This window comes from Wyeomyia smithii, chromosome 3 (assembly GCF_029784165.1).
Source record: "Wyeomyia smithii strain HCP4-BCI-WySm-NY-G18 chromosome 3, ASM2978416v1, whole genome shotgun sequence".
Classification (NCBI taxonomy): Eukaryota; Metazoa; Arthropoda; class Insecta; order Diptera; family Culicidae; genus Wyeomyia; species Wyeomyia smithii.
The window spans coordinates 58,585,618-58,604,314 of record NC_073696.1 but is presented as its reverse complement, the minus strand read 5'-3'; the positions used below and the strand labels follow the sequence as shown (position 1 = coordinate 58,604,314).

At 43.0% G+C, this 18,697-nt stretch overlaps 1 protein-coding gene across 6 annotated transcripts; it reads left to right on the top strand.

Moving 5' to 3' along the window:
• Positions 1 to 8,836: 8,836 nt before the first annotated feature.
• On the top strand, positions 8,837 to 12,508 carry LOC129732284 (serine protease snake-like). 6 transcript variants are annotated; one of them, XM_055693022.1, is made up of 12 exons: positions 8,839 to 9,068; positions 9,172 to 9,231; positions 9,301 to 9,502; positions 9,562 to 9,729; positions 9,824 to 9,918; positions 9,980 to 10,137; positions 10,188 to 10,371; positions 10,423 to 10,675; positions 10,730 to 10,983; positions 11,042 to 11,650; positions 11,713 to 12,034; positions 12,104 to 12,508. In XM_055693022.1, exons 1-10 carry the CDS (start codon positions 9,023 to 9,025, stop codon positions 11,401 to 11,403), a joined length of 1,782 nt encoding a protein of 593 aa, XP_055548997.1. In that variant the 5' UTR covers positions 8,839 to 9,022; the 3' UTR covers positions 11,404 to 11,650; positions 11,713 to 12,034; positions 12,104 to 12,508. The 6 variants fall into 6 exon arrangements, with proteins under 6 accessions (XP_055549001.1, XP_055549000.1, XP_055548999.1 ...); XM_055693023.1 differs by having other exon boundaries at positions 9,162 to 9,231; XM_055693026.1 differs by lacking the exons at positions 11,713 to 12,034; positions 12,104 to 12,508 and having other exon boundaries at positions 8,837 to 9,068; positions 10,423 to 10,684; positions 10,759 to 10,891; positions 11,042 to 11,175.
• The last annotated feature ends 6,189 nt before the right edge of the window (positions 12,509 to 18,697 follow it).

Below are 18,697 nucleotides of genomic sequence, written 5' to 3'. Positions count from 1 at the left end.
GTTAGTCAAAACTTCTAGACTGTCAAAAGGAGTGTGTTCTTACGATTTCGAAAGGAAAAATCCAACGAGAAAATGATTCATGGACTATGTTTTTTCAAAAGACAGTTGAACAAGAGCTAAGACGTTCGTTCTAAACTTCATAAAGGGGGTTTAGTTATCTGCTAAAAATTGAAATATCCAGCGATCTGAATCATTCTTTTCCGATTCATTTTGACTGCAATACATTCTCGGTGTAGGAAAACAAGGATTTTCATGTAGGAACACTTCTTGTGTGAATTATTTGCTTTGAAGTTGGAACTATTGGTGGAATGCGAAGGCTTGTTTTGTATCATAACCGGAACAGCTTACTTCTGAGACTTTACCGCTTTACTTTGCCTGTGCTTTTTGTAATGATGGATTTCACGTAGGTACATTTAATAGAAAAGTTTTTGTGAGAATTTTTTTTTCGTGAGAGTGCCCTCTTTGAAATGTTAAGAATAGTTTAAGGCAGCTGAAATTATCTACCTAAAAATACTTTTTAAAAATTAACAGGCTCCGATTATGATACATTATTTTTGTTCCGATCATGATACAAATTCTAACATATGATCAAATAAACCGAAATACTTATTTGAATGAATTCATTACTTTAAATTATTGTTTCGGTAAACTGGACAGATAATGTTTCGATAAGTGTGATTTGTTTATGATTTCATGCGATATTAATGGCGAAAAAGTGATATATCTCTGTACCATTTTTGACGTAGGACTACGTCTTCCCGTAAGGGTCTATTTTGAGATTTCTCTCGCATCTTGTGAAACGTTTCATATGTAACATTTCAATCATGTATAGCGATGTTAAAATCGGCACATTTATTTATGGTTCATACATCATTCGATTCCTGTATTTTATAAAATTTGTTATCAACAGTACGACATAATATGTTATGAATGTTATTATTAAAAAAAAAAAAAACAATCAACAAGTCTAAATTAATTTCAAAATCAAATCATTCAACCAACAACGTGCACGCTTCCCATACACAGATATCATAAAAATGCACCAAATATTGTCTTTACACCTCGCATCTTCATTGCTACCACGTGATTGGTCGTTTCATTAATCATCCAACTGTTCCCGTGAATGAGATGGTGTCATTCTCTTGCGCGCGCGTTCCCAAACTGGGTTCTGGACAGAAGCATCAGCAGCATTCCTTAAATATCTTCCGAGAGATGATGCATATGAAGCACATACAACTATACAACTTTTGCATGTTCCATCATACTCACTTCTATGATTACGAAGCTGGTCATTTTCATTGTCTAGAGAATTGAATTAAACTGTTTATGGGCATTGCGAAGCTGGTCGTTTTTATTGCCTCATAGCAAACGACGTCCAGCAGAAGCGAGAATGACGGAACTAGAAAAAGTTGAATAGTTGTATGCGCTTCATATGCATCATCTCTCGGGGGAGATTCAAGAGCTGCTGCAGGCACTTCTGTTTCAGAAGTCAGATTGAAAATGAACGCGCACCGCATGTCTGTACTGCTTTTATGCATGAAAAGAATCGTGAGACTATGTTCCCTCACCAACATTGCAACTGACAATCAGATCTCAGTTTCCGACTGCAGAATCGACAAAGTGAATGATAGCTGCTGTGAACGCAGCAGGAAAAGTGCTCATTAACTACAAACCAAAACGAAATGCGGTTCTTGTTCCATGATTGGGGTTAATTGATCCAATGCAAACACTGTCCCTATCGGGCAAACACATCTACAATTGAATAGTTAATGGTTCCTCTCTTTACAAATACATAAGTATTAAAGAGGAGAAAGTGTTGGAAAATTAGCGTTGTAAATTTCAATTTTCATTTTTATTTCTACGAAACCTTTAAACTTTCTCAAACTTTTATTCTCAGCAAAATACACCAATTTTTGACTAAAATCGGATAATGTTTCTTGGCTCATAAAGTGAGTACGCAGTGGGTTGGCCGCTCATTCATTAAGTTTAAAGCGAATGAGATGGATGGTTTTTTATTCCGAAGACTGGTGAATATAAAATTTTATCTGAAATGTCGAAGTACACGCTTGCGAAGTACGTTTATGACTGCCGAAAGCGTTGTTAGAAGCAAAGAATTATTCCTGCACCTGTTGGAAAAACACGTGCGTTGACTTTTAAAGCGAAGATGAATTGAAACCAATGATTTTAGCAGGTATCAATTTAGGACGTGATAATATTAGTTTTCTACCCTCTTGCTCACTGTGTCGTGTGTTCATGAATAATAACTCCTCGTTATCCTACGTTAATAATGTGATTGTGTGTCAGATAACTATAACCTTCAACTTGTTTTTAAAACTTTTAATTACACTACCTTAATAATTTGAATGGTAAGCAGTATTTGTTGACTTTTGACGTTGGACTACCGTCTATCTCGAAGTTAGGCACCTGAATTTGAAAATCATTTATTTATTTACTGCGTCTTCAGACCAAGCTGTACAGACTGACTTATCCCTAACTAGTTTAAATACCTAACACTTATTTTAAAACGATGTCTAGTTACATTGAAATCAAACACATTAATATTATTTAGTAGAGCAAAACATCTTTCCAGAGGGTGATTTTGTCCGAATACAGTCCGGTGCGTAGTTGTCCGGAATAACAAGCGTTGGCGAGATCGACGCGCTGGCGCATTGAAGTTCACCTGTTGCAGTAAGTCCGGGCAGTCAATATGGTTGCGTACCACGTCGAAGGCAAACATTCGTTGTAAGTATGCCCGTCTTTGGTGCAAGGGTTCCAGTTTAATAAAACGGCATCGCTGGTCATACGGTGGTGATCTTTGTGGGTCGTTCCAAGGTAGTCGTCGTAGTGCGAAACGGAGAAAGCATCGCTGTATTCTCTATGCGAACAATTTGGGTTTCGTGGTAGGGAGCCCAAATTTGAACAGCGTACTCGAGGACACTTCGAACAATAGAGCAGTAAAGCGTTTTGAGTGCGTATACATCGCTGAAATCGCGTGTGTGTCGGCGGATGAAACCGAGCAAAGCGAAAGCCTTACTCGTAGTCGCTGCGACGTGCTCATTAAAACTGGACTTGCTGTTCATGATCACCAGCTTGTTACGATGTCGATGTCCTGCTGCAGAGCGGTAAGTCGATCAAAGAACTGATTATTCGGTATATTTTCAAATCATCGGCGTACATCAGATGATGAGAGTCAAGGCAATTGGTCAAGTCGTTCACAAATAAAATTAAAATAAAGGACCAAGGTGGCTACCTTGCGGCACACCAGATGGTGTCGGAAACCGGCCTGACTTTACGGACTTATATTTCACGAAAGCGGATCTGTCCCGTAGGTAGGAGTACAACCACAAGATAAGCCAGTTAGGGAAGCTCAGTTTCTCAAGCTTTTTCAACGTCAGCTCGTGGGGTACCTTATCGAAGGCTTTGGCAAAGTCTACGTAGATACTGTTCACTTGACAGTGTTTGTCCAAACTAGCGTTAAGAAAACTTGCGTATGTCATGAGGTAGCAGTAGAACGATTTTTGACAAAGCCGTGTTGGTGTTGGGATATTGTTTATTGTTTAGTCTTCAGTATAATACAGTACAGACAATTCAACCTAAATTTAATTAAAATATAGCTTTTTTAAATCTAGTTTTGCTTATATTAAAGTCGAATTCGTGGCTAATTTCGTTGAAGAGCCTACAACTGTAATCTAACGGATTATGCTGACCATACGTGGTGCGGTGGGTTGGAGTCCAGAGAATCGTTCGGTTGCGTAAGCGACGATGGGGCGCATGGATGTTTAATTGTTGAAGAAGATAACTACAGTCGACTGTGTTCATCAGAAGATCATAAATAAGTAACCTCTGCGATAACACTCTACGCTCGGCTAGAGAGCTTAGTTTTATCAGCTGACAACGATGCTCATAAGCAGGAAGGTGTAAGGGATTCTGCCATGGAAGTCGACGCAAAGCGTATCGGACGAAAGAACGTTGGACGCTCTCGATTTTGTTAATTAGTCCAGTGTTGTACGGTGCCCAAACAGGGGCGGCATACTCCAAGATGCTGCGAACCAAAGAGCAGTAGAGTGTTTTCAGGGCGTAGATGTCTTCGAAATCCGAGGCGTTTCGTCGAATGAAACCAAGTATGGCGTATGCTTTAGACGAAACGGTGGTAATATGCTCGTCGAATCGTAGCTTACTGTCAATCGAGACTCCAGGATCTTTTATAGAGTCACATCGAATCAAATTTCTTACGTTTATTCTGTACGTAAAGTGATGTGGGCTTCGAAGCCTACTAAACGAAATGATGTAACATTTGTCCGTGTTCACTTCCATACCGTTCACAAGGCACCAATGCAATATGCTGTCTACATCATGCTGCAGGGCATTGCCATCAGAAACAGATGCAATAGTGCGAAAGATTTTAAGATCGTCTGCATACAATAATTTTTTGGAGGAGATGGAGTCGCAGATGTCATTCGCAAAGAGTACGAAGATAAGCGGTCCCAGTATGCTACCTTGGGGTACTCCGGAAGGTATGGGAAAACAGTAAGAATGGCTCCCTAGGACATGAACGGAGGCTGTTCGACCCGTAAGATATGATAATAGCCAATTGGTTATCCATTCAGGCATGCCAAGTCGTTTCATTTTTCCTACAGCATGGGCTTAGCGGCTATTATGGGCTTAGCGGCTGCGTAGAATTTATCGTGAATTAGAAGCTCGAGCGTTTTGGCGAGACAACAGAGAATCGAGATTGGTCGGTAGTTAGTGACGTTATGAGCACTTCCGGCTTTGTGAATGGGCGTGACAGCAGACAGAGCGATGGTAACCTCGGACCTCTGTCTCCAGTATGCGAAGGGTTATTCTGTTTCTGGCGGCTCGATGGGGCATAAATCGGCGGCGAGCTTTACGGAGGACATTACGTTTGCGTCGAAGTGCGGCGTTCCACCACGGGTGATTGTTCGAGTGTCGGAGGTTAGTTGTACGAAAAGGTGTATTTCTGGCAATTATTTTAGATAGCTCGTCATAAAAAATTGCAACGGTCTCGTCAATATTAGCTTCATAAAAAGCTTCATCCCAGTTAAGCAAGCTGAGCTCGGCGACAACAGCGTCATAGTTGCATCGATTGAAATCGAGGTTACGGTTTGCAGGAGTTAAAATAGGATTTTCTGGTAAGCATGGCATTGCTAGGCGTAGAACGAAAGGTTTATGGTGACGGTCACAGGGTAGAATAGTAAAAGGCACGCCGATCAGTTCAATTTCGCTGCTGTTGCTTACAAAAGCCAAGTCTAGTAGCCTCCCATGGGTATTCGGTAAGTCGCAAATTTGCTGCAGTCCACTAGCGATCATTTTTTTCGTGAAAATAAGCTCCTGTCCTGATGATGCGTTCGTTGGCATTCTTTTCAATTATCCTTAACCTCTACACGGTGACAAAAAAGTCCGGTCACACTTTTTTGGGGTCGCCTGTAGCCTACACGTTGCATCTCTCTGGTGCCATCTATATGTCAAATGAAAGGGTTAACTTTGCTGTCCAAAGTGACAGAGTTTCGTTTCTGTGCAGTTTGTTTACATTGATTTGTGAGCCATGGCAGAGTTAAGAGCAGCTGTTATCGCTGAATATGTGAAAGGGTACAAACCCGGACACATATTCAAACACCTAAAACCGCTCGGAATCAACCGGAAATTCGTGTACCGGACCATAAATCGGTACCTAGAGACTGGAGGCACCGAGGACAAGGCACGATCTGGACGACCAAGGTCTGTGAGAACTCCAAGGCTGAAAAAGATTATACGAGACCGGATTCGCCGGAATCCCGCCCAATCTGCACGGAAGCTGGCCAGGAACCTTAAAATGAACCGAGAATTGATCCGCCTGCTTCTGCGCAAGGATTTAAAACTTACACCGTACAAAAAACAGGTGGTTCATGGGGTTACCAAAGCTACAAAGGACATGAGGTACCAACGGTCGCGGGAGTTGCTCGGTTGGCGCGCAGATGACGAGATTATTTTTTCGGACGAGAAGCTGTTCGTTTTGGAGCAAACAGTCAATCGCCAAAATGATCGAGTTTGGAGTGTGAGCCTCCAACGAGCTCCTGCGGACAAGCTGAACGTTTCCCGGTTCCAAAATAAGACGTCAGTGATGGTTTGGGGAGCCATTTGCAAGAGAGGTAAACTGCCTCTTATTTTTATCGATAAAGGGGTCAAAATCATGGTAGTAGATCTCGGTGTACGCGCAGATGACGACAGAATCCCAGGCCCTGACCTCCAGGAGGTTAGAGAGGAGATCGGCCGGCTGAAAAACAATAAAGCCGCTGGAGCTGACCAACTCCCCAGCGAGCTGTTAAAACACGGTGGTGAATCACTGGCTAAGGCGCTACACTGGGTTATTGCCTAGATTAGGGAGGAGGAGGTAGTACCGGAGGAGTGGATGGAGGGTACAGTGTGTCTCATCTACAAAAAAGGCGACAAGTTGGATTGCTGCAACTACCGCGCAATCACGTTGCTGAACGCCGCCTACAAGGTACTCTCTCAAATTCTGTGCCGTCGACTATCACCGTTTGCAAGGGAATTCGTGGGGCAATACCAAGCGGGATTTATGGGTGCCCGCGCCACCACGGACCAAATATTCGCGGTACGGCAGGTCCTACAGAAGTGCCGTGAGTATAACGTGCCCACACATCACTTGTTCATCGATTTTAAATCGGCATACGACACAATCGTTCGAGACCAGCTATGGCAGATTATGCACGATTACGGCTTTCCGGATAAACTGACACGGTTGGTCAAGTCGACGATGGATCGGGTGATGTGCGTAGTTCGAGTTTCGGGGACACCCTCGAGTCCCTTCGAATCTCGAAGAGGGTTACGGCAAGGTGATGGATTATCGTGCTTGCTATTCAACATCGCTTTGGAAGGTGTGATACGTAGGGCTGGTATCGACACGAGTGGCACGATTTTTAGAAGGTCTGTTCAGCTCTTTGGTTTCGCCGATGACATTGATATTGTAGCACGAACCTTTGAAAAGATGACGGAGACGTACGTCAGACTGAAGGCTGAAGCCGGACGAATTGGACTGGCCATAAACGCATCGAAGACCAAGTACATGAGAGGAAGAGGTTCCAGAGAAGACAGTGTCACTGTACCTACGCCGGAGCACACCCGCTCGAATAAAATCCGCCGCCGCACGAAGTTAACCATCTACAAAACACTGATCAGACCGGTAGTCCTCTACGGCCACGAAACCTGGACTATGCTCGTGGAGGACCAACGCGCCCTTGGGGTTTTCGAACGAAAGGTGTTGCGTACCATCTGTGATGGAGTGCAGATGGAAGATGGATCATGGCGGAGACGGATGAACCACGAGTTGCATCAGCTGCTGGGAGAACCACTCATCGTTCAAACGGCGAAAATCGGGGGACTACGGTGGGCTGGGCATGTCGTTAGGATGTCGGACGACAACCCGGTGAAAATGGTTCTTGATAACAACCCGACTGGAACAAGGCGGCGGGGCGCGCAGCGAGCACGGTGGCTCAATCAAGTGGAAGACGACTTGCGGGGCCTCCGCAGACGACATGGCTGGCGAGACAGCCATGGACCGAGTTGAATGGAGACGATTTCATCGAACAGCAAGGGACACTTCGGCCTGGAGCTGACTGGTAAGGTAAGTAAGGGGTCAAAATCAACGCAGTGTACTACCTGGACACGTTTATGAATAAAAATGTTCTGCCTCAAGCTGAACTATTGTTTGAAGACGATTACTACTGCTTCCAGCAAGATGGCGCCCTATCCCACACCGCAAAGGTTGTTCAGGCGTGATGTGAGGAAAACTTGACCGATTTCATTTCGAAAAATGAATGGCCTCCGTCGTCTCCGGATAAGTATCCACTGGATTATTTCGTGTGGGGATATATGATGTCGAAGCTGAACGACTATAAAATAACAAATTTTGAGCAATTTCAGCGAGTTATCACGAAAATCTGGGACGAGATGCCGATGGAGCACGTGCGCGCCGCTTGCGACGACTTTCCGAGAAGCTGGTTCGATCAGAGAAAGGTGGTGTAATTCCGAGATATCGTCTGTGAAGTATCTTTATGAGTTACTGAATAGAGCTATGAAAGCCAGATTCAGATTTTCTTTTTATTCTTTGAAATATTGAGATTTTCCTGTATGACCGGACTTTTTTGTCACCCTGTAGGATAGCTTCGGACTTTGACTTGAACGGACAAAGACGAAATCAGACAGACGTTACGAACAAGGAACAGTTTATTGAAAAGCGATCATAATGGTTTCACGTCTTCTCCACGAACGCTTATCAACTGCTCATGGCCTGTACGACAGTACCTACTTCTTCAAAAATGCTCCGCTGCTGTCTCTAAGGGTTACACCGGATCTAGCCATCCGGCATGGTCATCCCGCACGGTTGAAAGAATTCGTTGGGGAAATCGGATAGCATCATTTCTCAGAACTGCGGTGGAACAGTAATCTGGGTTAATTTCATGCCAACAGCTGCCCATTGTGCCTCTGAACAACGAGAAGCTGCTTAATGAACTGAAGAAAGATGGATGGAGATTATTTGCGGCTTATGTAGATATTATTTCTCGATTGTCATTGTTGAAAGATGTTTGTTGTGTTTAATATCAATTCCCGTCAGGAGCTCGGAATAAAATTTAGTTTTGAATGCAGATTGGAGTAAATTCCATTAGCACATTATAAATAAATAAAATAGCGTTATTTCCCAAGCGCCCAGTTCACTGTACCTACGCCACTCGTACACTGTGCGTAGAAACAAGTGCTTCTGTGACAAACAGCTGATATGCACTAGGAAAAGAAAAATATACTCCAACTTATCTCAGTTGCAAAGCAATTTCGGAATATTCAGTTCATCTCTCGGATCCATTCTTTCGCAGTAAATAGTTGTAATCAGGCCGCAGCCAGTAACGGCTGCCCTATGCGATTTGTGCAACCCGAGCAAGCTTTCAGCAGTTTTTTGATTGTGAGGTTCAAGTCTTTAGGTCAAGTGTAATCACCGCAACTCGCATTTACTATGAAATTGAAATATCTGGTGACCTTAGGGTATTTTTTCTTCTATGGTTAGTATCGGAGTTCATTTGGTTTCTGAATTGATGACAAATGTTGTTGATGTTTTGTTTTGCTGTTCAAAAAATGAATTTATTACGAATTAGATTATTTCAGCTCATGCACAAGATGCTTCTACATTACTGATGCTTCCGAATGATCGCCTATCTCTGGATGGTACGTTCTTATTGTTACAATTTCAAGCAAACACAATCGTTTAGTATTCTAACGCTTGTTTATTCGCAGATTGCCATCTTCGGTATCACATTTTGTCGATCGATGTACCCGTGAAACCTGCTTTCGGACATCCTGCACGATTGAAAGAGTTCGCTCATATTGGTGCCATTGGCCGGACTCAGACGGATGGCACGATTTCGTGGAACTGTGGCGGTACCCTAATCTGGGATAACTTTGTACTAACAGCCGCCCATTGTGCCGTGGATTTAAGGTGCTTTTTATGGAATACTTAAGAGCTCTTGGTTTTTTCATAGTTTGGAACAATTTTAGCGGTAAACGACCGGACGTGATAAGATTTGGTGATTTGAATATACACAGTTCCGATGATGACGAATACGCGCAACAGCTAAAGATTATAAAAATTATAAGACACCCTGAACATCGTTATGCAGCTCAATACCATGATATTGCATTGATGAAGCTGGAGAAAAATGTTGTGTAAATTTGATCTTTGATTCACGATATTTTCCAAATCTGTTTTTCGTTTATCTGTATTAACTCAAACTTTTTGAATTTCTTGTTTTCTGGTTAGTCTTCATGAAACGGTAGTTCCAGCTTGCCTTTGGACTGATGAAGAAGTGAGATTCAAATCGTTGGAAGCGGCCGGGTGGGGAAAAATAGGCTTTGGTTCGTATCGATTTAAGGGTTTTCGTACTGTACGATGATAGAATATTGGATCATATTCTAGCTGCTGAGCAAACGCCGGTGTTGCTGAAGGTAATCCTCAAACCGATAGATAACCAAGAGTGTGGTGAAACTTACACAAATGACACAAATCGAAAACTACCGCTTGGTCTTCAGGACCACCATATCTGCGCTGTGGATGAGAAAATGGATACTTGTGAGGTATTGTAATTGATATGTGCAGTGTTGTTTTTTATATACAAACTTTTTAGGGTGATTCAGGAGGCCCACTTCAAATCAAATTGATGCACAATGCGAGGGTGACGCCTTTCATTGTTGGAGTTACATCTTTCGGAACCATTTGCGGCACCTCATCTCCTGGCGTATACACGAAGGTATCTTCCTATCACAATTGGATTGTTGATACAATGAAAAGTCACGGGGAAAACGTTAACGGTTGTTATGAAGGTTGTTTGTAGAAACTTGCTCAACAGTTACTAATTTCAGAGTTCATTTACAATGCTACCTTTTGTGCATTACGATACGTACGCTTTCGGGAATACGAGGATGTCATCGTTACCAGTAGAACTGATAACTTCGTCTCGGCAGACTCAAGCTTGCGGCATGTGCAAGCAGTTGAAAATCTTCCACCATACGTTGTGAAACTTTCTTGGCGCTTTGGAGGACGTGATGATTGCTACGGAGCAATAATTGATGAAACTTCGGTGCTGACATTAGCTGAATGCATTTTTCATGACAAGTGTGTAAAGTATGTTTAACGTGTCATGCTATAACGAAAATGGTAATATTTTAGCAATCCTGTTGATCACATCTTATATTTAGAAGACCAAAAAATGAACGTTAACAAGTTTCACATTCATCCCGAATATACAAATGGATCTGGATATAATAATATCGCAATTTTGTCTCTGGAGCATTTGTTGGATGTTAGAAAAATTCAACCTGCATGTATATGGTACGAACAAAAATTTCCTTTCAATGAAGTGCATATTTTTGGTACTGGTAGATTTGATATCAATACTTTCAGCTTGAAGCCGCCCTTGATTAGTAAGGTGTCTTTACTGCATTTACCGAGATTACACACAAAATTATTTTTATTTTCTAGATTCCTCAATGACGCTCCTTAGACCACGTGCAGCTGTTCAGAACTCGTCTTCTTGTATTGTTTCTAATCGTTATGAAGCTAGACTCAAAATGGGATTGAGAAAGGAACACGTTTGTATAGGAAAGGATTTCTTTCTGGTACCAAAGTCCTGTGATCTGTTGATTGCTGGCCCCATTGATGAAACAATGTGGCGCGTAAGTAATCATTATCCTACAATATTTGGATTAGTGCAGTTTGGAAGGGATTGTGGTTTTGGGGAACATGTCATTGCAACTGGATTCGCTAATCATCGATTGGATGAAGTCTGTGCTGCTGAAGAATCCCAAAGAAAAAAAGAATTCGCTCCTGTTTCTAGACAATGATTTGTACGAAGGGGACTCATGCAGGAATTACGAAAGTGGAAAAGCGGGTGTTTGCGTTACTGCTTCGAAGTGTCCTCGGAAGTGGAAGCAGTTTTTATCCACAGGAAATGTTCAATTTTGTTCTTCCACGTCAGTGATTTGTTGTCCATTGGATGCAATCGAAAGTGCTCCTAACATCCATCCGGATCTAGCCGGTTGTCCTGATGTCGTACGAAAAATTAAGCCATCGTGGTCAGGAGGATCACTGGTATGAGTTATTAAAAATATGTTGTACTTATAACTCACAAAATACTTTTAACTTGTACACAGGTTTACATAGGGTGGATTGAAGAAAAAACTTCAGTATTGAAATGTTTAGGTTCTATAATCACAAAACGTGTAATTTTGACTACAGCGAGTTGTCTTGGAGAAGTTGTGCCCGATTTTGTTAAACAGATTTCAAATGCAACAAATTTCTTATATCGAGTTAACACTACTCTCAAGCATCGTTTCTACAATCTAACCGACAACAGCAACGATATCGGGCTCGTGATGTTAACATATGAGCTTGAATGGACTCTAAACCTTTATCCTTCGTGCCTATGGATGGATAAAACTCACACTCCGTTAGTGTTGGATATGATGTTTCCACGTGAGTTTTTCGGAATATTTGTTTTTTTTTTCTACAAAAATTACATGTTTATAATTTATTATTGTGCAGGCGGAGCCGTCAATTTATTGTATACTAATGTGCTCGCAATGTACAATTCGGACTGTCAGAGAACAAACAACTATCAGTTACCAGAAACACAGCTCTGTGTGCGAAATCCCGCCTGGAACTTTACCTGCCCTGGAGTGCCAAGTATATTGCACTGGAAACAGAGCGATGGAGTAACATTTACTGTTGGCGTGTCCACGATTCTGCCAGATTGTTATGAGCGTTACTATATGATATTCACCAGATTTTCAGCCTATTCGCAATGGATAAGTGATATGCTTCTTCAAGTGTGAAACAGTGTAGTAAAATACGTTTGTAGCTTGTTGATTTAACGAACGTTAAAAAAGGTGATCCAATGGATTTAAAGATTGAAGTGTCCGTTTAATGAAATAAAATACAAAAATAATGGTTTTTTTTTTTTTTCTTCACATAACATTTATTTGACACGGCACAAATACAATTTAATGTTTAACGGCGCCAATTATATCTGATGACTTAAAAACTAAAGCAAATTTTTTATCCTCGCTGCCGACTACGAGCTGAAATTAAGTCTAACTTAAAACTAGCATGGGATTTCCAATCAGTGTTTTGTTGTTCAATGGTCGTCTGATAATCGTCGAATGGCATGTATGGATTCGTTCTGCTGAGCCACGATGTCGTGAGTTGGGACAGAGGCTCGTAGTCCTTGGGTCCTGGTTCTATTGTGCGGGGTCTGGTTGCTGGTTTTGTGCTTAAGGTTCAAACGTGTTCTTGTCGTTTTGTTGGGTGTAGACGGAGGGGAACGGGACTAGACTGGGGCGTGGATGGATTTCAGGAAAACGTATATAAGGGACATGTAGGATAGGTCACGGCTCGCCAAGACATCACGAACAGGAACAGCCGGCTGTCTACCCTCGGCCTGCAGGGAAGCTATTAATTTAGACCTGGCGTCACGGTGTACAGGGCATGACCAAACCACATGCTCTATGTCGTGATAACCTTCACCACAGGCACAGATACCACTTTCCCCGAGCCCAACACGACGGAGGAGCGCGTCAAATCTATAGTGATTGGACATAAGCCGGGACATCACGCAAATGAAATCCCGACCTACATCCAACCCCTTGAACCACGGGTTCGTCGATACTTTGGGGATTATGGAATGTAACCACCTTCCCAATTCCCCTCTGGTCCAAGCATTTTGCCAACTGATGATCGTATTCTGACGTACAAGTGCGAAAAATTCATTAAAGGCAATTGGTCTTTCATAAATATCACCGTTTGTTGCGCCCACCTTAGCCAAAGAGTCCGCTTTCTCATTACCCGGTATCGAGCAGTGAGAAGGGACCCACGCTAAGGTAATCTGAGTAGATTTTTCGGATAAAGCACTCAGATGTTCCCGTATTTTCCCCAGGAAATACGGAGAGTGCTTAACATCTTTCATCGATCGGAGAGCCTCAATGGAACTGAGACTGTCCGTAAAGATGAAATAATGGTCCGTGGGCATTTTTTCGATAATCCCTAGGGTGTACTGAATTGCAGCTAATTCTGCGACGTAAACAGAAGCAGGATTATCGAGCTTATGGGAGACGGTTAAATTGTTATTGAAGATACCGAAGCCAGTGGACCCATCAAGAAGTGATCCGTCAGTGTAGTACATATTGTCGCAGTTGATGTTTCGATATTTATTGGAAAAAATTTTAGGGATCTGCTGCACGCGTAAATGATCCGGGATTCCACGAGTTTCTTCTATCATGGATGTATCGAAAAACACAGTAGAATCAGAAGTATTTGATAAGTCGACACGATTTGGAATATTCGAAGAAGGGTTAATATTTTGGGACATGTGATTGAAATACAATGTCATAAAACGGGTTTGAGAATTAAGTTCGATTAACCTTTCAAAATTTTCAATCACGGGACGGTTCAAGACCTCACATTTGATTAGAATACGAGAAGACAGGCTCCAGAAGCGGTTTTTCAATGGTAGTACTCCAGCTAAAACCTCCAAACTCATCGTATGGGTCGACTGCATGCAACCTAAGGCGATACGCAAACAACGATATTGTATTCGCTCCAGTTTGATCAAATGTGTGTTTGCTGCGGAGCGGAAGCAGAAACACCCGTATTCAATAACAGACAATATCGTTGTTTGGTAAAGCCTTATAAGGTCTCCTGGATGGGCTCCCCACCATTGTCCGGTTATTGTACGAAGAAAATTCACTCTTTGTTGACATTTTTTCATCAGATACCTCACGTGACAACCCCAGGTGCCTTTAGAGTCGAACCAGACACCAAGATATTTGTGTACCAAAACCTGAGAAATCGTTTTACCCATTAATTGTGTTTGAAGCTGAGCAGGTTCATGCTTCCTAGAAAAAACTACTATCTCAGTCTTCTCCGGAGAGAATTCGATACCTAGCTGTAAAGCCCAAGCAGACAAATTGTCCAAGGTATCTTGCAATGGTCCTTGCAAATCGGCAGCTTTGGCTCCTGTAACAGAGATTACACTGTCGTCTGCAAGTTGTCTTATCGTGCATGAATTTGCCAGACATTCGTCGATGTCATTTACATAAAAGTTGTAAAGAAGGGGGCTTAAACATGAGCCCTGGGGAAGACCCATGTAGCTAATGCGAAAAGTTGCCAAATCGCCATGCGTAAAATGCATGTGCTTTTCGGACAACAAATTGTGCAAAAAATTGTTCAAAATTGGAGAAAATCCTTGTCGGTGAAGTTTACCCGAAAGAATGTCAATAGAAACGGAATCAAAAGCCCCCTTAATGTCCAAGAACGCAGACGCCATTTGTTCTTTACGAGCATACGCCAGCTGAATATCTGTTGAAAGCAACGCAAGACAATCATTCGTCCCTTTGGCACGGCGGAAGCCAAATTGAGTTTCTGATAGTAGACCATTTGATTCGACCCAGTGGTCTAAACGACGGAGTATCATTTTTTCCATCAATTTCCGGATACAGGATAGCATTGCAATCGGCCTATAAGAGTTGTGATTAGAAGCTGGTTTCCCTGGTTTTTGGATGGCGATCACCTTCACTTGCCTCCAATCCTGCGGTACAATGTTTTGCTCCAGGAACTTATTGAACAAGTTCAACAAGCGCCTCTTGGCATTGCCGGGTAGATTCTTCAACAAGTTGAATTTGATTCTATCTAATCCAGGCGCGTTATTGTTACAGGACAGGAGGGCAACTGAAAGTTCTGCCATCGTAAAAGGTGATTCTATCGCGTCGTGGCCCGGAGACGCATCGCGAACAATATTTTGCTCAGGAACAGAGTCCGGACATACTTTCCTGGCAAAATCAAATATCCACCTACTTGAAGACTCCTCGCTTTCGTTGACCGTTACGCGATTCCGCATTCTTCGGGCTGTGTTCCAAAGAGTGCTCATCGATGTCTCCCTCGACGTCTCGTTCACGAACCGACGCCAATATCCACGTTTCTTTGCTTTAGCCAAGCTTTTAAGCTTGGTATCAAGCTCCGAATACCGTAAATAGTCGCCAGGTATACCTCCCGTCTGGTAGGCCTTAAACGCGTCGGATCTTTGCGTGTAGACATCGGAGCACTCTTGGTCCCACCACGGAGTGGGAGGCCGTTCTTTGATCGTTACGCCGGGATATTTCTTCGTTTGGGCTTGCAACGCGGCGTCGAGAATCAAGCCCGCGAGGAGGTTGTATTCTTCAAGTGGTGAATGATGTTGAATCGACTCGACCGCTTTTGAAATCATTTCCTCGTATAACTTCCAATCGACATTTCGTGTGAGGTCATACGGAATGTCAATTGGTCGCATGCGAGTTGACCCGTTAGTAATTGAAATAAGAATAGGCAGATGGTCGCTACCGTGAGGATCGAGGATTACCTTCCATGTGCAATCCAACCGTAGCGACGTCGAACATAAGGATAGATCCAAAGCGCTTGGGCGCGCTGGAGGTTTCGGGATACGTGTCATTTCACCGTTGTTTAAAATAGTCATGTCGAAGTCATCGCAAAGGTTATAGATTAAAGAGGAGCGGTTATCATTGTATGGGGAACCCCAAGCCACGCCATGAGAGTTGAAGTCTCCCAAAATCAAACGTGGCGAGGGAAGAAGTTCTATTGAATCAAAGAGCAGCCGTTGCCCAACCTGTGCTCTGGGGGGAATATATATTGAGGCAATACAAAGCTCTTTACCTTGTATTGTCATTTGACATGCGACAACTTCGATGCCTGGAATCGAGGGGAGGTTAATACGATAGAAAGAATAGCACTTTTTAATCCCTAAAAGTACTCCTCCATATGGGGTGTCTCGATCAAGGCGAATAATATTAAAATCATGGAAGTTGAGATCAATATTTGAAGTAAGCCAAGTTTCACAAAGGGAAAATGCATCGCATTTGTTTTTATTTATCAAAACTTTAAACGAATCAATTTTTGGTAAAATACTTCTACAATTCCACTGTAAGACAGAGATAGAATCCTTCATATACGCAGTTGAATTAGGCATCGAAGGATACAATCGCTGCAAGGAGAGGCCATTGGGCAGTCAACTGCTTCAAAAATGATCTAACTGTTGGGAGGAATGCTGTAAGAAAAATTTTAATTGGATCGGGTACATTGAAAGTTTCAAAAATCCAGTCCACAATGTCAGAAAATTTCACTAATCCAGAGTTTGTTTCATCAACTGGGAGTGTAAAAGGAGCAACTGGGGTTTTAGATGTTCCTGGCAGTGCTGGGAACTCCTTCTGGGACTTTAAATTTGCCAGCCCAGGAGGAGTTTGCTTCGGTTTTTCCGCAGCACTGTTTGGTTTGTTTGTAACTTTCATTTCACTTTGAGAAATCTTAGGACCTTTTCTGGGAAGTTTAGGAGAGGAAATATTTTTCCTCTTTCTAGACTCCCCAGGATTGGCGTAAGATGCTCCCGCTGGTGAATCGTCAGTATCGGTTTCCTCAGAGGGCAACAGATCGAAGGGGTTCGAAGTAACGGGAGAAGTGGTAACGGTCTTCTTCAGCATGTCAGCGTAGGAACGCTTTGAACGCTCTTTGAGAGACCGTTTTATTTTATCCCTGCGCTGCATGTACACCGCACATGTCGAGAGCTCATGCAGATTTTCTCCGCAGTGAATACACTTTTCAGCGTTAACACTGCAAGAATCTTCCGCATGAGACTCCCCACACTTGCCACAACGTGCCTTATTGCAGCAGTAGGCGGCTGTATGGCCTAACTGCTTGCAATTCAGGCAGTTCATGACGCGGGGCACGTAGAGCCTCACAGGGAGACGAACCCGGTGGATCGAGACGTGGCTTGGTAGTGCAGACCCGGCGAACGTAACTCGAAACGAGTCTGACGGAGTGTATACTGTTTTGCCACCGATGATCGATGCTGACCGCAATTGCTTGCAGTCGAGCACCTTTACTTCGGGACACGTTTTGTTCTTAAAGCACCCTTTGGCACTTTGCAGTATACACTCGAATCGGTTATGACACCGTCGATCTCCACGTCTCGTGCGGGTATGTAAACGCGATACTCGCGTGTGAAGAGCTCAGAGCAAGCTATATCGTTGGCCTCTTTCAGGTTACCGACCACGACACGGAGCTTGTTAGGCCGGACCTTGGAAATTTCGGTCACGCCCTTGTACTCCTTCGTCAGGTCTTTAGAAATCTGCAAGAGGTTCAACTTTTTCGATTTCGGTCCTGCCTTTGGCCGAAAATAAACAGTATAGCTGCCCTGGGCTCCGTCTGGGTAAAGCCTGGGGCGAGGGGGGACTGAAGAATGAACAGGGGAGGGGGTAACAGAAGGGTCAGGGTCAGAGGGGTTCGGGGATGGTGGCGCGGGAGGCGAGGGATCTACATCCATCGCGCTAAGTTTAGCGCACTAGCGCTGACAAGAACACGTACCTTTTTATTTCACCCTTCCAGTAAGGTTGGTTGTCCGATCGTTCGAAGTAGCAGCCGTTACAGCCAGCAGCACCAATACAGCGGCACCAAACAGCCACCAGCAGCGAGCCAGGTGTGAGATCACTCCACACAGCGATACAACTCGCTGACACTGATGGCTTCTTCTTTTTCCTCGTTTGTGTCTCGTCCACTGCTGTAGCACAATCCAGCCAGCAGCCAAATCGGCTTACGCACCAGCTGGCAGTCACGATGCGAAACAGTTGCACAAAGGAACGACCTTGAACCCGGATTTATTTCACTCGACCAGGCAAACAATGCCAACACTTGTTCACACGTCTTTTGTTTTATACTCTATCGGACCGATCACCAAACACGTCCAGTACTGATGCGTGTTCGGCACAGAATCAAAAATAATGGTTGATTTTTTTTAAATTAAATTCGATTCAATTCGCTTTGTATATCTGTACTTATTTCCAAAAATTGTAATTGATTTTGAAGCTCTCAAACTTTCAACAAAAATTGTTGCAATTTTCAATTGATACTATAAGCTCTTGTTATAGTCAATAAGTTAGTATTCAAGTTAGTTATAAGGTTATTTCCTTTCTCTCATCACTACGAACGAAAAGCCGTAACTGCAAATGTAAACAAATTATTAAAGATCACCATTTGTGATTGCCAACACAAAATAATGAGCTGATAGTTTAGTATGAAACACTGAACTTACCAAAAAAC

Excerpts from the sequence above, each read along its gene's own strand:
- LOC129732284 (XM_055693022.1), top strand. The coding sequence starts at position 9,023 with ATGAAATTGAAATATCTGGTGACCTTAGGGTATTTTTTCTTCTATG. Across the intron at positions 9,232-9,300 it reads TGATCGCCTATCTCTGGATG|ATTGCCATCTTCGGTATCAC; the intron begins GTACGTTCTTAT and ends GTTTATTCGCAG. Across the intron at positions 10,138-10,187 it reads AGAAAATGGATACTTGTGAG|GGTGATTCAGGAGGCCCACT; the intron begins GTATTGTAATTG and ends CAAACTTTTTAG.